Source organism: Camarhynchus parvulus, chromosome 20 (assembly GCF_901933205.1).
Source record: "Camarhynchus parvulus chromosome 20, STF_HiC, whole genome shotgun sequence".
Taxonomy (NCBI): domain Eukaryota; kingdom Metazoa; phylum Chordata; class Aves; order Passeriformes; family Thraupidae; genus Camarhynchus; species Camarhynchus parvulus.
In genome coordinates, this window is record NC_044590.1 from 12,099,593 (window position 1) to 12,123,472 (window position 23,880).

General features: G+C 48.8%; 1 protein-coding gene across 1 annotated transcript in view; it reads left to right on the plus strand.

Moving 5' to 3' along the window:
• Positions 1–23,880, plus strand: part of TOX2 (TOX high mobility group box family member 2) — a 175,948-nt gene that overhangs the window by 58,478 nt on the left and 93,590 nt on the right. Inside the window, exon 2 of the mRNA XM_030963586.1 lies at positions 10,344–10,409. Within this exon, the coding sequence (XP_030819446.1) occupies positions 10,344–10,409 (66 nt within the window). The remainder of the gene's footprint in view (positions 1–10,343; positions 10,410–23,880) is intronic.

The window sequence follows — 23,880 nt, forward strand, 5'->3', positions numbered from 1 at the left end:
GAAGGCTGGCTAAGAATAGAAGAAGAAAGAATGATAACAAAGGCTCTGTCTCAGACTCTCTGTCCGAGCCAGCTGGGCTGTAATTGGCCATTAATTAGAAACATCCAACATGAGACCAATCACAGATGCACCTGTTGCATTCCACAGCAGCAGATAACCATTGTTTACATTTTGTTCCTGAGGCCTCTCAGCTTCTCAGGAGGAAAAATCCTAAGGAAAGGATTTTTCATAAAAGATGTCTGTGACACCTGGGCTGTTCCAGGGAGTGTGGAGCCCCTCTGCAGTGGTTCCTCTGGCTCTTGTTCTGCTGTGCAAATCAGCACCTCCATAAAAGACTCCCAGAGCAGAGCCAGGCTGGTGCTGCTTCCCAGGCACACAGGTACCAGCTCTATTTTTATCTCAGCCCCGAGGTTTTATCTTGCAGAAAACATTGTTTCTCGGTGCCTTTGACTGTTCTAGCACAGAGTCTCCGTGCCTTCTTTTAGATCTTTGCGTGTTTTCTGTCTCTCTTGGTTTCCTGTGTATTACAAGTGCTGCTGGAGGAGCAGGCAGTGCAGTTGTGGCTCATTAGCACTTATTGTATTTATTTAACACACACCAGGCCAGTGCCAGGATGGTGCTGCATCCCTGTGCCCTCCTCCCTCCCCTTGCCAGGTTCCTCAGCTCTCCCTCTCACTCAGCTGCTGATGGGTGAAGGACCAGCTCAGCAAGAGCCTGGCATTTGTATTTTTTTGCAGATAAACTCCTTGAGCACCTGTGATGAACAGCTCCAGATGAGGTTGTTGTTTGGTTTTGAGAAGGAAATGATGTACATGCCTGAGCCTTGCAGCAGCAGCCCTGCAAAACCAACAGCACTGAGCTGGTCAGCAATGGGCTGGGGAGCTCCTGGCTGAGAGCAGTGGGTGCTGCCCCTCTCCCACAGCCTAATTTCACTATCCATGCCCAGATTTGGAGAGAAATCTGAAAGGATTTGGGCTTTGGCTGCAGCTCTGGTGAGTGCCACAGAAAAGGATGGGGATGTGCTGAGCACTCCGTGCACCAGGGCAGCTCAATGCACCAGCTCTCCCCAGCAGCATTATTACACCAGGCTAAAAGCAAAACACAATCATCTGAACACAGTCAAAATGTATTAGATCAACAGCTGCCCTCAGGAGCAAAACCTGCTCAGCTGAAACCCCAACCCCTCCTCCATGCACTGCGAGGTGTAACCATGAGTGACTTTGGCCTTTAAATTAATCACCTTTCTCTGAGCATCCTTCTCCTCAGTGCAGCTGGGACAAGAAGAGGAGGCTGGATGGATGGAGGATTGGCTGCTCTGTGCTGCTTTCACTCCTATTTGAAGTCACACAGGAAAGGGTTAAGCAGAATTTTGATCTCTGCAATATTTTCATGCTTATACATTCTGTTTCTCATTTCCATGACAAAGATGGTAGGAAGAGCAGAATAAGGTACAGAATTTGCAGAGCAATTTTAAGACTGTAATGAGAACAGAAAATAGTAGGGGGAGAAGAATTGTAATTAGAATATGAAATGGGAAAGAAAATTAATCTATTTCCATGTCAGTCTTGAGACTAAATTCTGCTGCTCCCTGTAGCTTTCAGTGGACGGGGTTTTTTGTGTGTGTATGTGAAGAGCTTGAACTCCTCTGCAGGCTCTGAAAGATCCAGGTAAATGAGTTTAAGGCCTCATCCCCCCCCAAATAATGTAATAACAATAATATTGTGTGCAGCGTTGACAGAAAGCCAGCCAGTCTCTCAGATAAATGAATGCTGTCACTTGAATAGTGGTGGCATTGCAGGAGAATAAAAAGGGACGCTGGAGATGCTTTTGGGGTGGAGGTCTGTGTAAGTATCACATGGGCACATATCACAGAAGCCCCCAAACACCAAATATTGCCAGTCCTGAGGGACATCTGTGCCCCCCAGGCAAAGCTGGGCCACCCACGCGGGGTTGTGCAGTGCCTGGTCCAGCTGAGCTCTGAGGATCTCCAGGGATGGAGGCCCCACAATGATATTGGATCACCCACATGCTGAAAAATGAGATTATATCTGCCCACAGCTCCCAGGAGCACACAGGTCAGGCTTTTGGTTTTGGTTTTGGGTCCGGTATGAAGAACTTCTCTGGAAGGGTTTAATTTCACTTGCTAATAATCTCAGTGTCTTTCTCCTTGGTTTTAGGCTGTTAGAACCCTGCTTTCATTTCAGTTTTTCACATACATCTTCATTGAGTCCATCTAACACCCTTCTATCCCTTCATCACCCTTTTTTCCTCATCCACATTGTGCCATTCCACTCCTTGGATCCTCCTTGCAGTTGCTCTCTCTCCTTCTAACAGTACAGATGGTAAAATAATACTTTGTCTTACCCTCTTTGCTCTTTTCCTGATTGCTTCCAAAACCTGAATGGCATTTTTGGCAGCTGCTGAGGACTGGAAAAAAAATTGGAAGTGAACTCTGTAGAAAAGTTTCTCTTCTGGACAGCAACAGCGATTTTAAGGCTCATTGTCATGTCTGTCGTTGGGATTGCTTTTCTTCAGTGCATTACTTTGCATTTATTGACATTAAATTTAATCTTCCATTTCCTCAGTGCCACTTAGTGCACTGAGAGTCCTAATGCAAAGCTATTCACAGTCGCTTTTAGTTTTGGCTGGCCTGAATAATTTCTGTCTCATTAATAAACTGAGCCCTTCCAGATCAGGTATATGATGAGCTGGAGAGATTTCAGTGCTGATGGATCATGGACCATGATCTTCTGCTTGCTAAAACCTCCTGAGTGTCTTGCTGTGAGTAAAAGAACCTTCCCCTGGGTCCCAGGACGTGTTGGGTTTTGGGGTTTTGAGCTGGTTTTTGAGGAGCTTTGTGAGAAGTTCAACCAGAGAGATCAGTTCATCTTTCCTAGGGGCTTGCTGCCCCTTCAGCAAGCTCCAAGTGGGCTCTGAGGCACAAGGTCCCTCCTCTTGGCTCCCTCTGGGTCTCCTTGGGGTGTGTTGGAGTGTGATGGGTTCACACTGAACCCATTTGTTCCAAACCCATGTCCAACTCCCAGTTGGACATGCTGGTTTGGAACCTTCCCCTTCCCACTCCTGTCTGTTTGGCACAGACAGAAGGTCAGACATTTAAAATCACTGAATAATTTAGGTTGGGAAAGAACTCTGGGATTGTTGGGCCCAACCATTGACCCAGCACTGCCAAGGCCACCTCTAACCCATGTCCCCAAGTGTCACATCCATGTGTCTTTTAAATGTCTCCAGGGATTGTGGCTCCACCATGCCCTGGGCAGCTGTGGCAGAGCTGGACAACCTTTTCAGTTGAGGAACCTTGCCTAATCTCCAATCTAAACCACACCTTGAGGCCGTTCCCTCCCCTCCTGTCCCTGTTCCCTGGAGCAGAGCCCGACCTCCCCAGCTGTCCCCTCTGTCAGGAGCTGTGCAGAGCCACAAGGGCCCTCCTGAGCCTCCTTTTCTCCAGGCTGAGCCCCTTTCCCAGCTCCCTCAGCCTCTCCTGGCGCTCCAGACCCTTCTCCAAGCTCCATTCCCTTCCCTGGACATGCTCCAGCCCCTCAAGGTCCATGTTGTCATGATGGTCCCAAAGTTCCCTCAGATTGTTTTAGAGCAGGTGGGTGAATGTCACTTGGCCATGGGGGTTCCTTATGATTTCCTTGGTTGGCTTTATGTTTTCCTTCTGGCCATCTCAGTGTGAGAGCTTCTCAGATGGGTCTTTCCAAGGGAGATGCTCCAGTTTAGGAATTTCTGAATACTCACTCCATCAGTGTCCATCAGGCTGGTGCAGGTCATTCCTTTCTTTCTCACCTGGTTGTAGTTTCTTGGCAGCCTCTACCATACCTTGACCACAGCAGCTCTGCAGGTTCCCTCCTCATGGTGTATTTGAGAAAAAAAATCTCCTACCAGGTTTTTATCCTACTTGTAAACTGTTCTTAAAACAAACCAACCAACCAAAGAAACCACTTTTTACTGTAAGGCTTTAAGCCTCAATATTCCAACTGTATCAAGCTGAATTTCCCCTGGGATAATGTGTGAGAATATTCAGTGTTTGTAGGAAACCCAGCCCCTGAAAGCCCCGGTGGCTGCTGCGGATGCTGGGTTTGTGCTGTGCCTCTGACACCTGCTGTGGGGTCGTGCTCCCTGTTAATGCCATTTGTCCCCAAACAAATCGGGGATGGACACACTGGCTGCCCCTGCAGGGCCCTCCTGGGGAGAGTGTAAATCTCCTGCTGAACTCCTGACCCTCCCTGACAGGATCAACCCAGGGGCTGCCCAAGCATTTCAGCACACAAATAAATAATGCTAAGTAGATCACTCCGGGCCAGAGGTTGTGTAAAGACCTTAATGGGGGAACTGCAGTTAAAGAGATTAGGCTAACCTCAGCCGTGTATTCCCTGAAGAGGTGGGATGCTGAATTACTCCTGCAGGGACTTGCAGTGGCAGCTCAGCCATGGAGCAGGGGCAGGGCTAATTTCACATCCCAGAGGTGTGTACAGAGAGCATCCTTGTCCTAGTTGAGATGGTCACAATCCAAAGCAACACTCCATTTTCAGAAGGCTTCAAACCTGTATTTATTATGGCATGCCTGCTTTTTATACGTTCTTACAGAACTCCTAAGTTTACACTTTACTCATTGGTCAGGAAAGACAAACAAAGTGCCCATTGGAACAGGCAGTTGCAGGTTTCTCTTATTTATCCTTCTTTCTTTCTTGGTCTCCATTAACGACCTTGGTAAAAAAATCTTGGTAAAAATTTCTTGGTCTCTATTAATGAGCTTGGTAAAAAATTCTTTCAGGGGTAAACATGGATCCTCTTATCAAACTTCTCTGTGGCTCACAGAGGTCACTGTAAAACCTCTTCCACAGATCCTTACCAGGACCAGCATCCTTGGGTGTGGATGCCTCAGAGAGCTGAGCCTGGTGTGCAGGAGCAGCATCCTGGGGATGCAGGGCTGGGAAGCACCAAGGTGCACTTACAGCAGGATGTGCCACTCAAATAATACTGATCAAAATGAATTGTGGATAAAACCATTCCTGTAACACTTCCTAAAGAAGAGTTATGTTTCCTCATGATGGGAATGGTGCCATTGAATTGCCCATTCCCCATGATGGGAATGGTGCATTCCAATGCTGCCATTGGAAGCAGCTGAGTGAAACCCAGCAACACATGAACTGCAATTTGGTTTTTTTTAATGGTTATTTTTTTAATGAAGAGTATTAAATAAAAATTAATTGTGTTACACAAGTTTTCTTGGGTTAACTTTTACTCACTAAAAATCTAAAGGCAATCCTTGCATGGCATTTCTTTGGGTCTGATGTCTCAGGTTTTAGCTTTTCTATTTTTCACATTCTGTGCTGCTTTAGTGTGTGGGTCTGGGCTTCATATGAGGGGATGGTGAGCTCTGTGCACAGAGCAGGGAGACAAAACAATTCCTGCCCCAGCTGGGCACCAAGGACAAATGATCCAAATCTCAGCCCAAGAGCACAAACCCCGTGGGCTGGAGAGAGAAAAACAAGCAGGGTGGGACTGCCTGGGCTGAAGCTGGAATGGGACAATGAACTGCAAGATGCAAATGGAGCAGAACTGATCCAAGGGAGAGACCCGTGCCGGTCGTGCATTTTGGGACCATTTTGGTTCATCTTGGGTGCAGCCCTGGCTGGGCTCTTGTGCTGCCCAAGGTGGATCCATGGAGGCCTTCTGATAAATCCCTGCTTTATTCTTTAGCTCTGTCCAGCCTCTGCTCTAGGTAATCAGGTCGCTCTGTCTTGTTGCTGGTGGTGGCTGAGCTGTAGCTTGCTGGGAAACAAACCCAGATGCATTCCAGGAACCTGCAGTGAAATGTGGCATCCCCAGTACACCCAGTTTGGAGATGAGGTGGTCATGACAGGGAACCCACTGCCCATCTCCTGTGTCCTGGCACAGGGAGGCAAACCAGAGGCAAGTGCAGTAGGAAGCACTGGAGGCATCCAGTTTGTTCTTAACTGGTCATTTGATAGCTCCTTGATGGTGATGGCTCTTAATTACTGCTGGATTTGTATTAACAGACCACATTTTCAAGCTCTAGAACCTCAGTGGACTTGCAGCTAAGGTGCTCTGGTCTAGTATTGCCAAAAATTAGTGTCAAAATTTAGGCAGGACCCCTCCAAAAAAAACCCAAACCAAAAGAACCACCAAAGCCACCAGACATAAAATAAAATTAAATAAAAAGTTTGGAAGGCTTTTGAGAACTTGCAGGTATCACAGAAGGTATTACTGGTATGAATTTTGCCCACATATTCTGGTCTAGGGGAAGGTGGCCCTGCCCATGTCAGTGGAGTTGAACTGGGTGATCTTTAAGGTCCCTTCCAACCCAAACCAATCTGTGATTCCACATTTTCATACAAAGCTGAAGTCTCCATCTCAGTTCGTGGCTCCCACAAAACAAAGAGGATGTGGTGAGATTCATAATAAAATTGTACAAGCTGGCAGTGCCATCCAGGAAAAAGTAGCACCTTCTTGGAATCTTGGCAGCAGGTTGTGTTTCTTTCCACTGGGCCCTTCCCAGTTAGCAAACATTTGTTCTCCCTGTTTGCACAGAGCTGGAGATCCCCCAGCTGCTGCACTTTGGGGTCTGTCCCAGCCTGCTGCCTGCATTTGTTTTTCCTTTTCATATTCATCTGGCTAATACAAGACCCATGTGACCTCTGGGCACATTTACAGGTTTCAAAATAATGCTGTGGAGCAAAAATAACAAACCAAAGTGAGGCTAGAAAAGCAATAAAGATTTTAAAAGTGCTTTGTACGACAACATCTGAATTGAGCTCCATGTATGGGCTGATAGAGCAGTGCCAGCTGCAGCTCCCCTGGAAGAGCTGTAGTAAAAGAATTATATTTTTAATTAAATTCTCCATGAAAAACTGAATTTCAGAGGGTGTTTTCTCACACTTTTGCCTTTTGCTTGGACCCAAAATGCTCAGTAGGTTGTCCCGTGGAGGGGTGCAGCTGTGGCTTGCTCTCCACCACCCTGATGTGCTTGGATTCCCTCTCTGAATGGGGCTGGCAGCATCCCTGTCCCCATCCAGTGCCAGGCAAAGCCTCCTCCTGTGGCACAGATGGAATCCTGCCTGGAGCTCCTGTCACCTGCACACCAAGGCAGTTCAGTGGTGTCCATTGGGCTTTGTTGCCAGAATTGGTGGAATTTGGGGCACTTTCCCTTCTCTCTCACCCCTTCCCTTTCACTTCCCCCTTTTTCTTCCCCTTCCCTTTTTATTTCCCTCTTTTCTTTCCCCTTCCCTCTCTGGCTTTGTGCTCATTTCATGCAGGAGAGAATCAGCCACAGCCACTGATCTGTTTAATAGGCTGCTCCTATTAACCAAAGAATAATAAAATTAACTAATTGCAACTGAGCAAAAGTGATAAAATGATCAAGACAACTGCACAAGAGGATGTTTCTTTTGAATTAGGACTTGAAAATGATCCCTGCCACATCATTCAGTGCAGGCTGGGTTTTGGGGTAAGGAGGGTGATGAATGGCTCTATCCAGGTTTGGAACAGGAGCTGAAGGAAAAAAGGGAGGAGGCATTTATAACCAAGGGGAAATATGAAAATTTCTGTTTCTATCATAAATCTACCTGGAATGATGGGGTTGATTGTTTCGAAGTGCATTCTGTAGCAAAACAATAATGAGAAGAGGGGGAGAACATTACTTATCTGCTCTACCTGGCTGCTGCATAACTGGCAAACATCTAATTGAAAGAATATCCTGATGGGAGAAATTCTAATAAATTTGTTTGCACCTTCACAGCCTGGAGGAGAGGGGGGAAAAATCAAATCAGCAGTGGGGAAATTCCAAAGTTTCCATTGCATTTTGAGTCTCGATTTTCAGGCTCGCTGCTCAGCCTGGAAATCAGAGAAACAGTAATTTTGAAGGCAGGATTCATTACAGTTGTTATGAAGGCATCAAGGGCAGAAGGAATTGTGGAATGGAGGTAGAGGAACAGTAGAAAGCCATAAAAAAAATACATTCTAACAAACAGAATTTTGTGGAGACAGGGGAGGGTTTGTCCTGCTCTGAGCCTCCCTACTGAATACTTTTGGCTTGCTGCATGTAACTTTCAAGGTAATTTTTTTTTCCTGGAGAAAAAGGTGGTGGCCAGGTGTGGGTTGGTGTCTCCTCATGGGAAACAAGGGGTAGAATGAGAGGAATCAGCCTCACGTGCACCAGGGCAGGTTTAGATTGGACATTAGGGAACATTTCTTCACTGGAACAGTGGCCAGGTGCTGGAACAGGTAACCCAGGGCAGTGCTGAACTCACCATCCCTGGAGGGATCTGTGAGAGGTGATGTGGCACTTGGGGACATCACTGAGCGGTGGCCTTGGCAGCGCTGGGAGAATGTTGGACTCAGAGATTCTGTGATTCTCCACCAACCTCTGGCGCCTCTGCTGCCAGCCCAGGTGTGTCTGGTAGGAATTTCAAAGGGTATTGAGGTGGGGCCAGAGAATATTTAGGCTGTAGAGGGTATTGAGGTTGGGTCAGAGGGTATTTAGGCTCTAGAGCTGGTTGGATCTGTGTTCCTGGAAGCTCCAGCTGCCAGGAGCTGGCTGTGCCAGTCATCACCTGCCAGGTAGAGGGAAATCCAGGTTAAATTGGATGGCACCCAGCTGCCTTCTGAGGAAATTGTTTGTCCCGGTGCTCACTGCATCCCCCAGCTCCTGCCTCACTGGTGGATCTCACAGGATCCAGCATTTGCACAGGAATCCTCTCCCACCTGCTGCATATTAATGGATGCCACAATACCTGCTCCAATTTTACAGCTTTTAATTGGTTTGCTGTGCCAGAGGACAGTTTGGCAATTAGAGGGTGTCTGAGGCCAAGCAGAGCCAGGTTACCCCCACTTGGCTTTACTAACTCTGCTGCCTTTAATAGCTAATCCTGTAGCACTCTGAGAAATGGAAGCATAATTAATTGTCTAGGCTGAAAACCTTCACCTGGTTTTATTTAGATTTCGCTTTCATTGCTCTTAATATGGCCAATTTCTGTTAAGGCATAACTGGAATCAGCTTCATATCAGAGAGTGGGAGGGCAGGTGAGGGGTGAACAATCTCCAATTCATCATCCTGCTGGTAAGGGCAGGAGGGTTGGCTCTTCCCCTTGTTAAGTGCAAGGTGTCACTCACAGCTGCTACCTCCACCCTCGTCTCAGGAGTGTTTTATGGCTCAGCCCGTTTTTATTGCCATAATTAATTTGTGAACTCAGCCTTGAGGCCTGCCCCAGCTGTACTTGGAGCCACAGACACTCCTGGAGGGTTTTTTTTTTCCTTCCTTTGGAATCTGAGCGAGTGAAAAGCTCCTGTTGCAGCTAATTAGTGAGAGGAGTTGTAGCTCTCCATGGGGGTTTTGTGGCCTGATAAGTGGATTAGCAGCTGGGAACTGGATGTGTGCTGGAGCTGGGGGACACAGGAGGATGGGCTGTGCTCAGGCTGCCCAGAGCAGAGTCCTGGCAGAGCAGGCAGGAGAGCAGGAGAAGAGGGGATGGATGTGTCAGGCTGTGCACAGAACCCCTCCTGAATGACCCATGTCATAGTTGAGATTATCACAATCCAAAGCAACACCCCATTTTCAGAAGGCTTCAAACCTGTATTTATTACAGCATGCCTGCTTTTTATACATTCTTACAGAACTCCTAAGTTTACACTTTACTCATTGCTCAGGAAAGACAAAGTGCTCATTGGAACAGGCAGTTGCAGGTTTGTCTTATTTATCCTTCTTTCTTTCTTGGTCTCTTGGTAGAAAATTCTTGGTAGAAAATTCTTTCAGGGGTAAACATGGATCCATGGTAGGAAATTCTCTCAGGGGTAAACATGGATCCTCTTATCAAACTTCTCTCTGGCTCACAGAGGTCACTGTGAAACCTCTTCCACAGCTCCAGGGTGATTCATTGCTGCAGGAGCTTTGCTTTGGTGTTGAGGTCTGTAAGAGGATTGAATGGGACTTGCCCAAGTCTGGACATTTCCACTGATGGAAGTTGGCTTTTTATGTCACATTGATGGTCTAGTAGGAATTTTAGCAACAGCTTCGTTTGGGTGATCTTTCTGCAGGGTGCATCTATGGGTTCACACACTTGAATCATTTCTTTGGAGTGATTCATTCCTTATTTCACTGAAAAAATCCCATCTCCATGCCATGTTAGCATATCCCATTGCAATAACTGGGTGAAGGTGTGCTCATACCCTCTCAAAAGTGTTCAAACAGCAGCTCAGGGTTTTCCTCTGGGAATTCTGGCTCTTGATGTGAAGGCATTTGGGATGCACAGCAGCATGGTGTGCAGATGGCACTTTATTAACTCTTTCTTTTGCCTTTCTAGTTTGATGGGGAGAACATGTACATGGGGATGAACGACAACGCCCAGGAGTTTCTATCAGCCAATCAGGTAAGAGTTGTTTTGCTGGGGTGAGAATTTTAGGGGACTAAAGCACAAATTCTAGGAGCTGTCTATGACTCTGCCCTCCTGGGACATCAAGAGCATCCATGGAGGAGGTCAGAGCCCAGATTCAGCACTTGGTGGAGGGGTTGGGATGCATTTCCATCTGGAGCCCATTCCCAGCCCAACCCCATTCCACTGGAGCCTGGCTCTGCTGAAAAGCTTTGCTGAAAAGCTTTGCTAAAAAGCTTTGCCTCAGCATCCCTCACTCCAAATGAAGGTGCATTTGGGTGTTTCTGGCCACAGTGAAGCTTCCAAGTATTGTGTGCAGTTCAGGTGTCTCCTTCCCTCATGTGGAGTATTTCCTGTAGCTAAATAGATTAACAGGGGAGAAAAAGGAATCCAAGGGTTCCTGTTTTGGAGCTAGAAACCCACGTGTGGGGGACCAGAATAGAAGTGTTCGTGTCTTGCAGGTGTCTGAGCCTTCTCTGGGCTTGGATACCACATGGAAAAAACATGGAGTGGGGTCCTAAACCTGTGTATGGGCTGGAACATGATCTTCAAGGTGATCTTCCAACCCAGTTCTGTGATTCTGTAAAGTCCATATTTAGGTCCTGCTGGGACAGAAGGACTTGAGCACATGCTTTTCTTTCCCCTGACCTGGAGATGAGAGCTGGTGCCCTGTGCACATCTCAGGGGTGGCCTGGCATGGCTAGAGGGGCTGCACCCTCAGCACAAAGCACCTCATCACATGCAGCCTGGGGAGGGAAGGTGGCAGTTCCTTCTGACACATCCCAGAATCCCATTTTTGGTTGTTTTGGGCTGTTTTGTTTGCCATAGACCCAGCTCCACAGAGTGCCTGGGATGTGGGACATCACTGTGATGCTCCAATGGCAGCAGGGGTTAAACTCAGTCCATATTACACTGGGAATGGGATGAAATCCTGTGGTTTGCCTCCTTGGAGCAGGGCAGTGCATTGGCTCATGGCTCTGGAGAGTTGTTCCTGCTCTGGCAGCTGCCCCCATGGTGGCGTGGGGAGAGGCTGTTCTTGCATGGGGAGGAATTCCAGGGTGGGGAAGGAACAGCAAACTTTGTGCTGCTGAGTGATTCAGCAGAAACAAATACGTGTTCAACCAACAATGGCGTGGGGTTGATTATTAGAGCCAGGAATTGCCAGAGGGTGAGTAAATATGGGAAAGAATGGGGTGATCCCTGAGTGCCCCATGCAGGGGTCAGCCCTGTGCCCCCAGATGTGCAGAGCCAGGTGCTGAGGATGGTCACAGGGCAGTTGTTGTGATACTTTGACTTCAAAACTTCCCAAGAATGGAAGGATGTTGCAGATTCTTTGCTTTTAAAGCCTCCCAAGGATGGAAGTTGGCTTTTTATGTCACATTGATGGTCTAGTGGGAATTTCAGCAACAGCTTCTTTTAGGTGATCTTTCTGCAGGGTGCACCTGTGGGTTCACACATTTGAATGATTTCTTTGAATTGGAGTGATTCATTCCTTATTTCACTGAAAAAAATCCCATCTCCATGCTAGGTTAGCATATCCCATTGCAATAACTGGGGTGCAGGTGTGCTCATACCCTCTCAAAAGTGTTCAAACAGCAGCCAGGGTTTCATGGGGAGGGCTGGCAGTGCCAGGATTTCCTGGGGAGGGCTGGCAGTGCCAGGGTTTTGTGGGAAGGGCTGGCAGTGCCAGGGTTTCATGGGGAGGGCTGGCAGTGCCAGGATTTCCTGGGGAGGGCTGGCAGTGCCAGGGTTTCGTGGGGAGGGCTGGCAGTGCCAGGATTTCCTGGGGAGGGCTGGCAGTGCCAGGGTTTCATGGGGAGGGCTGGCAGTGCCAGGGTTTCATGGGGAGGGCAGGCAGTGCCAGGATTTCCTGGGAAGGGCTGGCAGTGCCAGGGTTCCATGGGAAGGGCTGGCAGTGCCAGGGTTTCATGGGGAGGGCAGGCAGTGCTGGCACAGGGAGCAGCCCCAGCCCCTGGCCAAGATGTGCCTGCAGCACCAGGCTGGATCGGGGCAGAGCCATGGCCAGCATGAACCATTGGTGTTTCCTGCTCAGCACCTCTCTCATCCCATCTCCCCCAAGGTGGGCACGACAGGGAGGTCAGCAGGGCTGCTGTGGGGCTGGGAATGGTTTGCTGCACCTCAAGGAGGAGGGTTGGCTCCCAAAGGAAAGCAGGGATTCCCACGTGGTGGAGGAATCGTGTCCTGAGTTTGATCCTGGAGAAGGATCAGCCAAACCAGCTTAGATCCCTGTAACCTGGGCAAGAGGAGTTCACTCTTCATTTGCTCTCTGTTTACTTGCTATTTCCCATTCTGGAGCAGAGTGGAGAGGGAGGAAAGTTCTTTCCCTTGGCAGAGGAGGGCAGGAACTCCCCACTGCAGGGATGGCCTCGTGCACAGGGGCTGTGCTGCTCTTCCTCCACCAGCAAAAGCACTACAGAGAGTGACATGGACAACAAATGGGGGTGTTTGCCTTGTTTGGCATCCCCAGCTCCCTCCCTGGGCTGTGTGGGGCAGTCAGAGGGGAGCTGGGAGCACCTGGGCTCTGTGGGAGGCTGCAGTGACCCCAGAACCTCCTCTGGGGAGGCAGGAGTGTAACTGGGAGGTGAGGATCCCAGGTCATGCCCTGCAGGGATGTGGGTTCACACCCAGCATGAGCTTTGGCCAAGGAGGATGAGGAGCAGCTTCCTCCTCGCCCTCCTCAGTGCACCATCTCCCTTTATTTACCTGCACATCAGCCCTTGTTTACTGGTTTTACAGCCCCAGCCATGACTTCAGCACTAATGACACAACTCTGTTATTTAAATGGGGCTTCCAGATGGTTTTTATTGTTTGCTAAACCTGTTGTAACCTGAAGGAGTACATTAAACAGCAGGAGGGGGGTTACACAATCTCACCCCAGAGGCTGCTGAAGCACCAGATTCCTTCACAGCCCATGTGGGACATCCAACAGCCCGTGGGTTCCTTCAAGACAAAGGCAAATTGAACACACTCAGGGCTGGAGCCTCACACTGCAAGAGATGAGCCTGGTGGGTTGGGTTTCATCTCCATCGTGATCCTGCAGCTCCCTGACAGCAGCTTTGTCTCAGCCCCTTGTCTGGTGTTTGATCCTAAGGACATTCTGTTTGTTCAGCCCAGGGAGAGCTCAGAGCCCCTGCCAGGGCTCCAGGAGAGCTGGAGAGGGACTGGGGACAAGGCATGGAGAGACAGGACACAGGGAATGGCTCCCACTGCCAGAGAGCAGGGATGGATGGGATATTGGGAATTGGGAATTGTTCCCTGTGAGGGTGGGCAGGCCCTGGCACAGGGTGCCCAGAGCAGCTGTGGCTGCCCCTGGATCCCTGGCAGTGCCCAAGGCCAGGCTGGACAGGGCTTGGAGCAGCCTGGGACAGTGGAAGGTGTCCCTGCCATGGCAGGGGTAGGATGGGCTGAGGTTTAAGGTCCCTTCCAACCCAAACTTTTCTGGGTTTCTGCAGTTTCTCATGGCAGGAGTGTGGTAAAGCCAGGATCAGTGTTCTCCTGCCTTGTGACGGTGTTCACAGGGGTCCCAGGATGAGGGAAGAGACGAGGATCTGACTCCATGTTTCAGAAGGCTGATTTATTATTTTATGATATATATTATATTAAAACTATACTAAAAGAATAGAAGAAAAGATTTTATCAGAAGGCTAGCTAAGAACAGAATAGCAAAGAATGATAACAAAGGTTTGTGGCTCAGCTCTGTCTGAGCAAGTTGGGCTGTGATTGGCCATTAATTAGAAACATCCAACATGGGCCAATCACAGATGCACCTGTTGCATTCCACAGCAGCAGATAATCATTGTTTACATTTTGTTCCTGAGGCCTCTCAGCTTCTCAGGAGGAAAAAACCTAAGGAAAGGATTTTTCATAAAAGATGTCTGCGACACTGCCTCTCCTTCATTATTCCCTGCCTAGCTGCCAGCTTGAGGGGAAGGAAAAACAAAACCCCACACCAAAGCCCATGTAAAACCCCCACAAAACACCATCCACAACACATGGAAGCCAGGTGCCCTCTCCCTTCCCCTGCTCTTCCTTGTTGGGATGGCTTTTGTGCCATGGCTGCAGCTCTTGTCATCCCAGAGAGGCTGGACTCAGCTGAGCACAAAATGCAGAAATAAAGGAGCCTAAAACATAATGAGAGCACTGACAGCTCACACCAGCACAACCTGCTTGGGGAAAATAATTCCTCTTGTTCCATCAAATAGGAGGGACATCTGACCCCAGAAGTGAGTCAAATGTGAAATGTAATTCAACCTCCAGCAGAGGCCAGGGTATAAATGCAAGCTGACATCTGATCAAACCATCGTGGACATCTGACCCTCAAGATGAGTGAGGTATCTCTTGTGTCTTGTGGAGTCAGCAGAGCATCATTCCTCACCCCTGTCAATTTTCCTTCTTTCTTTCCCACCCTCCCCTCCCCACACAAAGGCAAGGAATTAAGTAATGTGAAAAATCCCAAAGAATACACAGATATGAAATGCTCTGAAAGATCAGTAAAAATGCAATGGTGCTGACAAAATAAATAAAAACACCTGAAAAATCAGTGGGAATAGATATTTATTAAGGTCAATGTCATAAGGACAGTAACACCAGGAAAGGGAAAGGTTGAGGAATGACGTTGGGTTTATTTGACATCGAGACTTTTGCAGGAAGAGTCCATGGGTGCCTTAAAAACATGGATTAACTCTGCCTGGGAATCCCCTGTGAGATGGTACCATCATCCCATGTGCTGGGTGAAGAAATGCAGGAGCTGCCTTGTCAGGGAGCTGGGGGTGATGTGATGGGGTCGTGGGGACTGCCAGGCCCTGGCATGGCCTTGGGGACCACTGTCCCCTGCCTTGGGGATGTGACTGTGTGCCTGCTCAGTGTGTGCCTGCTCAGTGAATTATGGAAAGCCTTAGGGGGGGGTGTTTACTGCATTTCCCCTCCCTCCATGATTATCTCTGGCTGCTAGCAGGGCAACGGGCAGCTTGAAGGAGGAAAGAGCTGATTTATTTATCACTGGACAGTTTGGATCCTGTGCTCTGCCTAATCCCAGGAGATTTCAGTGCATGGCTTATTCCAGCTGAGCAAGCAGCCCATTGTTGTTTGTCCCAACAAGTAAATTTGTGTGACTCCTCATGGAAAGGCTGTTCAACACCACTGTGGTTTGTTCAGGCCAGGGAGAATGTAAAAGCAGCTCTTTGCTTTTGGAAGTGAGGGCACAGACAGGACCCACTGCTATAAAGTGTTGAAAATTTGAGAGTTCAATTGAAAATAGGAGAGTTAAAGTGACAAAGTTCTCCTAAAGCTGTTCCTGTGTGTTGCTCCTGCTGCCCATCTGTGTGTCAAAAATGCCAGGTCTTGGCTGCCAGGTTTGCACAGCAGCACTGAGCAGCCTGGGGAAGGGGAAGTTGTCCCTGCCCATGGCAGGGGCAGGAACTGGATGGTCTTTAGGATCCAACCCAAACCATTCCAGGATTCTACAGCTGGAAGAGCAGGTGCCTGGAGAAGTTGTGGCTGCCCTTGGATGACTGGAAGTGGCCAAGGCCAGGTTGAAGGGGATACCTCAGGTTTAGCTTTTCTATTTTTCAGATTCTGTGCTGCTTTAGTGTGTAATTCTGGGCTTCATATGAGGGGATGGTGAGCTCTGTGCACAGAGCAGGGAGACAAAACAATTCCTGCTCCAGCTGGGCACCAAGGACAAATGATCCAAATCTCAGGCCCAAGAGCACAAAGACCGTGGGCTGAAGAGAGAAAAACAAGCAGGGTGGGACTGCATGGGCTAAAGCTGGAATGGGACAATGAACTGCAAGATGGAAATGGAGCAGAACTGATCAAAGTGACAGACCCCGTGCCCGGTCGTGCATTTTGGGACCATTTTGGTTCATGTTGGGTGCAGCCCTGGCTGGGCTCTTGTGCTGCCCAGGGTGGATCCATTGAGGCTTTTTGATAAATCCCTGCTTTATTCTTTAGCTCTGTCCAGTCCCTGTCCTAGGGCAGCCCTCAGAAGGCATCAGATGGGGCTTGGAGCAACCTGGGACAGTGGAAGGTGGTGGCAGGGGTGGAATGGGATGAGCTTTAAGGGATGAGCTTTTCTCATCCATCCATTCTGGGATTCTGTGACAGAAAAAGGCAGGATTTTGCCCAAGCCTGGTGAGACACCTGCTGCAGGTGACATCCAGTGTCTCACCTGATGTGTAGAGCAGCACAAGGGGCTTTAATCTGAGCTCTGGGCATTAGGGTGAGACTGGGTAACTCCTGGATGGCCTGTTCACATTTACACTGCCAGGAAAGCAAATCCACGGGCAGGGATGTGTTTCTGGGGGCTATGGATATGTGTAAAGCAGAAGGTGGAATTTCCCTGGCTGTGTGTGACTCGGGGAGCCCTGCTGGGGCTTTGCTGACCCCCTGAGGGAGATGCTGCTGTGACAGATGATATTAATCATGTGCACAGACATCCCCAGCATCTGTCTGCAGGCCTGCTCCACTATGAACCTGAGTGTGGGGTGAGCCCAGGCCGCCCCTTCCCACCCACGTGGGATCCATCTGCGGGTGTCCCCCCGTGCCTGCACGTGAATAAATCAACATTTACCTCCTGTATCCATTGCCCTTTATCTCCCTGCCTCCGTATGTCTCCACGCTGGGGCCTGTATTAGCCATAATAGATGCAGTGAGTCACTGATCTGGTGGGTCAAATGGTCAGGGCTCTTTGATCAGCCGTCAGGATCCATTACCACCAGGGCCTCTGCTGGGGCTGGAATTACAACTTACATTTGACTCATTTCTGGGGTCAAAACGTCCCTCTTATTTGATCGAATGACAGAAATTGTATAATTTGTATATATCCCTGAGCCATATGTGCTCTGAGTGCCACCCTAATGTGTTTTATAAAGGCACAGCTGTCTTGGTGACTTATTTAAAATGGGATTTTGAAGTAGTGTTCTTGCCGTTTAATGTCCTCATTCAGGGTTACACGAGGTTTATCAAATAATAAATAACATTTAGAACATTGCTTTTAACGTAACAATGGCTTTGCTGCTTATAAGGAACTGGGCGGTCCAATAAAGCTTTGTTTGGTAAATAAGTGATAATGCAGAAAGCAAAGATAGGATAATTAGAAATTAATGATGTGTGGGAAGCTATGGATACCTTCCTCGTGTTCTGCTAACGCTCCAGACGAGACAGAGCTCCTCTTGGCAGCCTCTGCTAGAAAACATGCCTTCAAACCTTGTCATAATACTGGCAGACGAGTTGTTCCCACCAGTCTTGACTGAATCACTGCAAAATGTCAACACTTGATAAAATAAACCTGGGGCTGGGGCAGACCCACGTGAGTGCTGGGGTTCCCCATCCCTGCTGGGGACCAGGGAGGCAGAGCACAGTGACTGAGGTGGCCCTGGAGCCCTGGGCAGAGCGAGGGTAACTGGGTACTGCTAATGAAGGTGTGGGGTCACCCTGCCCTCATTCTTGCTCCTCCCTCCAGAGCAGGAGCTGGAACCAAGGTGGTTTGCAATCCATCAGTGGTGGGGCTGCTCTCCCACTGACAGTGAGGAAACAACAAGCAATGCTCAGGTGTGAGATGTCCTTAGGGCAGTTGGTCCCTGGCCTACCAGATATGTGAATTTGGAGGAGCTTCCAGCACTTTGTTTGTCCCATAAAGTGCAGCAGGTCAGCACAGCCACTGCCTCAAACCTGGGATTGCTTGGGAAAAAAGGCAGGAACAGCCCAGGAGATCACTTGGCTGAGCAATTCCTTAGGGTGTCTTTCTCTTCAGTCTTATAGAAAAGTCTGCACAGAGAATCAGAGCCTGTGGTGAGGTTATTCTTTGTGCAATTTCCACTCAAGTCCCTTAATGGACTTTGGTGTTTCTAATTAATCTTCGCACATGAAGAAACTTGTTTTAACTTTCATAGAATCACAGAATGGGTTGGGATGGAAGGCACCCTTGAAACTCATCTAAGTCAAACCCTCTGCAAGGAGCAGGGACATCTCCAGTGAGATCAGGTTGCTCAGGGCCCTGTCCAAGCTGACCTTGGATGTTCCCAGGCACATCCACAGCTTCTCTGGGCAATCTGTGCCAGTGTTTCACCACCCTCTGAGTGAATAACTGAGGAGGAAGGGTTTGGGGGCTCCATATTGTGTTGATTTTTGGCTTGAACTGTTGATCACAGGAACAGATGGTATCAGAGGCTGCTCAGTGTTAAAGGAAGTCCCATGTAAGTGAGGGGTTAAAATAAGGGGCAGTAAGGCCTCCTTTTTTAAGGGGGATATGGAGAGCTCTGGTGCTCCTCGATCTCCAGCTGCCTTGTGCTCTTTGGACTTTACTCTCTTGTGCCCATGCAGAATCTTGGTCTATTACCAATCTGCAAATAATCTGTAGTTTTGAAGTCTGGAATTGGCCCCATCAGGGGCAGAGCACACCTGAAAGTAAATAACTGATGGCTCCCCACTCCCTTGACAAGGACATGCTGCAAATACTGCAGGAACATACAGATATAGGAGTATAAAAGACCCCTGGTGAAGGGAAGAGAGAGGTTTGTATAGACTCAGAGTTGAAAGAGGATTACACAGAGTTTGGGAGTGTGCACTGCAGGCCCCCATGCTAAGATACAGATTTTTGCTCTCTCCCTGCTGTTCTTTGAGTAATACTGTATAATTTCATATGTTGTGCTGGAGAAGGAAAAAAAAATAGAGGGGAGACATTGATAGATCCTAAATGCCTTTCTCAGCAGACAATTCAGGAAGAATCTCATGTACTATTTTAGAATGAACAATAGAGTGTTACATGTCATTTATTATAATCAGCAGCTAATGGAAACCCTTCCAGGAGGGGCTTGGGAGTTGAGCACAACTACAGCTGATGATCCAGGCTTGTGAATTTTGCATGAACTCCTGTGTGACAGCGAAATTTTTGAAAGGTGCAGTCAGGAAGTGATTCCTGTAGCTTAGTCATAGCCAGAGGAGGTTTTACTGCTGGTGCAAGGCCAGCTATAGTGTTTAAATAAAATAATAGTAAAAAATCCCTTCGTATTACAAGCAGAGCGAACATCATTTTCAACCCTTGGTCTCAAGGGACTCCTGAGTTTTTAGCAATAGGGTGTTAGAAAAACAGCCACCAAAAGAGTGAAAAACTAATGCAGTTGAGCCATTCCTAGACCAAAAAGGATGGTCTCTGCTTCTACTGCACTCACTCAGGGGGAAAAGGGAAAAGAAATAGCATCTCAAACTGCTGAGGACACCTGTCAGGTGGCACAGAGCACCTGGTAGGTATGGGAAACACTGAAACTGTTGTGGTGGCTGAATTTCATGTGCAGATATTTCATCAAGGAGATTGCTGAGAGGTTTAGGTTTAGGGCCAAAGGCAGGAGGGAGAAGGAGATCCTCAGGTGCACTGGAGGGCACACACCACACTTGGCAGCCTGAGGGCTGGCCACAGCATCCACCATCTCCAAGGGCCCCTGGAGACCATAGCCAGCTCTGGCCAGCCCCAGCAGCTACCTTTCCTTGTCTTTCCTGTGTCTTTCCAAGGTTTTCTGGGATATGAATCAGCTCAGAGAAGGTTTTTGACCCAAAAAAGAGTGTCTGTGTTAAGCAGCACATCTGGCTGTAGCCCTTGTTCTGTGAGATGTGGAATCAAAACGTGCCTGCAGGTCTTCAGCCAGAGCTGGGATTTATTTTGCAGTGAAAAGGTCTGTAAACAGTGAAACATCTAAAAATTAATAATAAAAATCCAATCTGTGCAGGAGATTGGCCCAGGGCTGGAGGCAGCAGAGCTGGGGAGGTGATGGGAACCTGGGGGTGGCAGAGAAGAGCAGCAGGACCATGTCCATCCCCCTGAGAAACAGCCTTTGCTGCTGCTGCATCTTGATCTGAAGGGTTCCACATAGAAAATACTGGAACCAAGATGAGTTCTGACAGAGGACTGGACATGGGTGGTTCTGAAATTCCGCCGTGCCCACCAGTGGGGCTGCAGGAAAGGTGGATCCCAGAGCCCAGGAATGCTCCCTGTGTGCTGGAGGGGGAAGGAGATGGAGTGGCTGGGATGGCTGCAGAGCACTGTGGGGCACAGCTGAGCTCCAGTCAGAGGGAACAGCATCTGCTGGAGTGCAGGGTGGCTCCTGTGGCATGAGGGACACGTGGCCTGGCTGTCCAGCAATGCTGCTGTAAAGCCAATGGCTCCTGAAAGAGCAGCAAATGATAGAGGAAGGAGATGTGCTTTAGGCAAGAAAGTGCCACTGTATCAAGGATTTCCCATGTGCTGTGAAGGGACTGCACACATTGTAAAGAGAGCCACTGTCCTTGGTGGTCAGCATGGCCCAGGGCAAGGTGGAGACCTGCATGGGGGTCAGCCTGGGGCAGCCCTGGAGAGAGCAGACCCCCTTTAAAGCACAGCTCTCAGGTTGGTATGGTGCTTATGTGTGCTTTAAACCCTCAGCAGGGCCACTCCTGCTGCTCCTGGGCTGGCCTGGAGTGGTGGCAGCCAAAGGCAGTCCCAGAGCTTTCATCCACAAGCTGTTTGTGCCTTGGGATCCTCCAGCTCTTTGTGCTGAGCTGATTCCTTGGTGTGTGTCCCAAATTCCTGCTGTGACACAGTGTGACAGGGAGTCCTGTTCCTGCCAGGGACTGATGCTGAGCTCTGACAGTGCAGACCCAGCACCCTCAGGGAACTGTAATGAGCAAGGATTTCCTCCCGTGTGTTGGGGAAAATGAAACAGGAAAGCCTTATCAATATGATTGTCTGGCAAAAGATTTTGAGAATATGGAAACTATAAGTGAGATTGCAATGAAAGCAAGCTTTGAGATCCCTCAGCTACTGAACAACTGGAAAACAATGGTGTGGCCAGCTGAAGGTGATCCCCTTTTGATGGAACAACACCCTCTGCTTGCAGACAGGCCCAAGGGCCAGAGCAGACCCTACAGCTTGGCAGAAGGGGCCCAAAGAGGAGTTTTTAGGGTTTAAAATGGAACACAGTATGGTGATGTAATGATTCTTATAGGCTGTATGGAAATGCTGTAGGATTTGTATCTTGTACTAGATTGGTTAGTGAGAATGAGAATATTCAACACAGAAGAAGATTTATTGTATTGTAATGGAAACCTTGTGCTCTTCCTCACTCTCTCATCCTCTTTACCACGCTCTTGCCTTCTCCTCTTTACCTCTCTTCTCTCAGCCTGCTCTGAGCTGTGGCTGGCAGCTCCCAGCAGGGCCCTGCCCCCAGGCCCTCTGCAATAAACCCCAAGTTCCAGCCCTGGCTGCAGAGATCTCTTGTGTCCGTCTGTCCTGACCATCCCACCCCCAATGCTCCTACACCCGTGTCCTGTTGGGGGGTTGGGTTTGGCTCCTGCACAGGGTGGTCTGCTTCTCTAATGGACCTCTGGGGAGTTGCTCTGGAAAACTCTGTTTATTTGTGGCAATGCAGCTCCGTGGGCCGCAGCAGTGTGGAAGAAAATACCCAGCCCATTGCTCTTGGGATTTCCTTTCCCAACTGATTGATTACTTCTTCCCTCCTCATCAGAGACCCATCCCGAGCTGCTGTTTGGATCTGCTGTCACAACACAGTGATTAACTGAGGAGCCGCTCACTTCCAGCAGGAAAATGTTATTTTCCACTTCAGCATTTGGATGGAGGCCTGGGCAGAAAGGAAAGCCCCTCTGCTGCCTTGGCTGGTGATAGAACGAGCCCTTCTCTCTGTGCCAGCTCTGAGGCTGCCCTGGGCACGTGCAGGGTTGGGCTCCATTCCAGCCCCACGAGGGCAGGACCATCAGCAGAGCATCTGTACCCAAAACAGAGTGGCCAGCAGCACTAGGACAGTGATTGTCACTGTGCTGGCACTGCTGGGGCACCTCGAGTGCTGTGTCCCATTCTGGGCCCCTCATGAGAAAGGCACTGAGGGGCTGGAGAGATGGGAACAGAGCTGGGAAGGGGCTGGAGCCCCAGGGGGGCTGAGGGAGCTGGGAAGGGGCTCAGCCTGAGAAAAGGAGGCTCAGGGGAACCTTGTGGCTCTGCACAGCTCCTGACAGAAGGGGACAGCCAGGTGTGAGTTGGGCTGTGCCCCCAGGGAAATACCAATAGAACAAGAGGAAATGGCCTCATACTGTGCCATGGGAGATTTAGAGTGGATATCAGGAGGAATTTCTTCACTGAAAGGGTGGTCAGACATTGTCAGGGGCTGCCCAGGGAGGTTTGGAGTCCCCATCCCTGGAGGTGTCCCAGGAACACCTGGCCATGGCACTCAGTGCTCTGGGATAGGGACAGGGTGGCCATTGGTCAAAGGTTGGACTTGGTACTACCGGCTAAATTCAGGCTTTTCCACCCTGAATGATTCCATGATGTCAGGGCTCCGCAGGCCCTGGAGGATGATGAAAGCTGTGGATCCCAAGTGCAGCCTCCAGCTCCTTGTGCTCAGAGCCAGGCTCTGTTCACTCCAACCTTCCCTCGCTCGTGAGGCTGGGCAGAGCAGGGGACCTGAGCTGGCTGGGGAGAGAATGCCACCAGTCCCTTGTGCTCCTGCTCCTTTGGGGAATGTTGTATTGCACTAAATAGTTATTTAGTTGTTGCACTGATTGTTTGGGGAAGGCTGGGATCTCTCCCCCTCAGGTGACACACCAGGCCAGGCTGGTCAGAGCCATGGTGGGAACCAAAAATCAGGGTGGGCAGCTTCCCCAGGGAGCTGAGCTGTGACACAGGACCCAGCTGAAGGATGGTGGTCACAGCAGCTCCACGAGCTCCACGTTTGGCCCATGTTCCATCACCTGCTGGGCAGTTCTGCCAAGGGCTGCGCTGGGTCTCACCCATCACTGCCACCACGATCAGCAGCCTCGGAGCCAGCCTGAATTAAACTTATCTCAAAGCAGCAAATCCATCAGCTGCCATCAAGAGTGCTGTCTAGCTCAGGTCTATACATCTGTGTACACCGTAAAGGGCAAAATATGACTTGGCTTTTATTACTTTAATTAAAACATGAGTGAAGAGTATGAGATTCATATTAAATTGTATTTTCCTGGCTGCTGTGGGAAGGAGCTAACTGATCTGATTACCATGAAGATTACAAACTATCAAAGTGAAAAAGAGCTTTTTGCAAGTATTTCATATTAAACCTTCAAACATAACACTTTAAGAATAATTATAGTTGTATTACTGGAAAATGATTCATGAATTCTGAATAAATATAAGGCCCTTAAAGGGAAATGTTCCAAGACCACAGTTTTCATTCCAATCTGATGAAATTTAGTATCATTTTGCAGCTGTAGAATAGAATGAAAAAAATATGTACATAGACTGTATTGAATATATGTCAGACTAAACTAATGAGATTTTTTACATCAACTCTGAGCACGAACGCAGACAAATGGAATAGCCATCCTCATTTTCTATAATAGAAAGCACCAAAAGGGAAGGCAGAAAGGATCTTACTGCTCATAAGTCTTTATTCCACCCTTGATTGTTAAATAATATATTTTAAGTTCT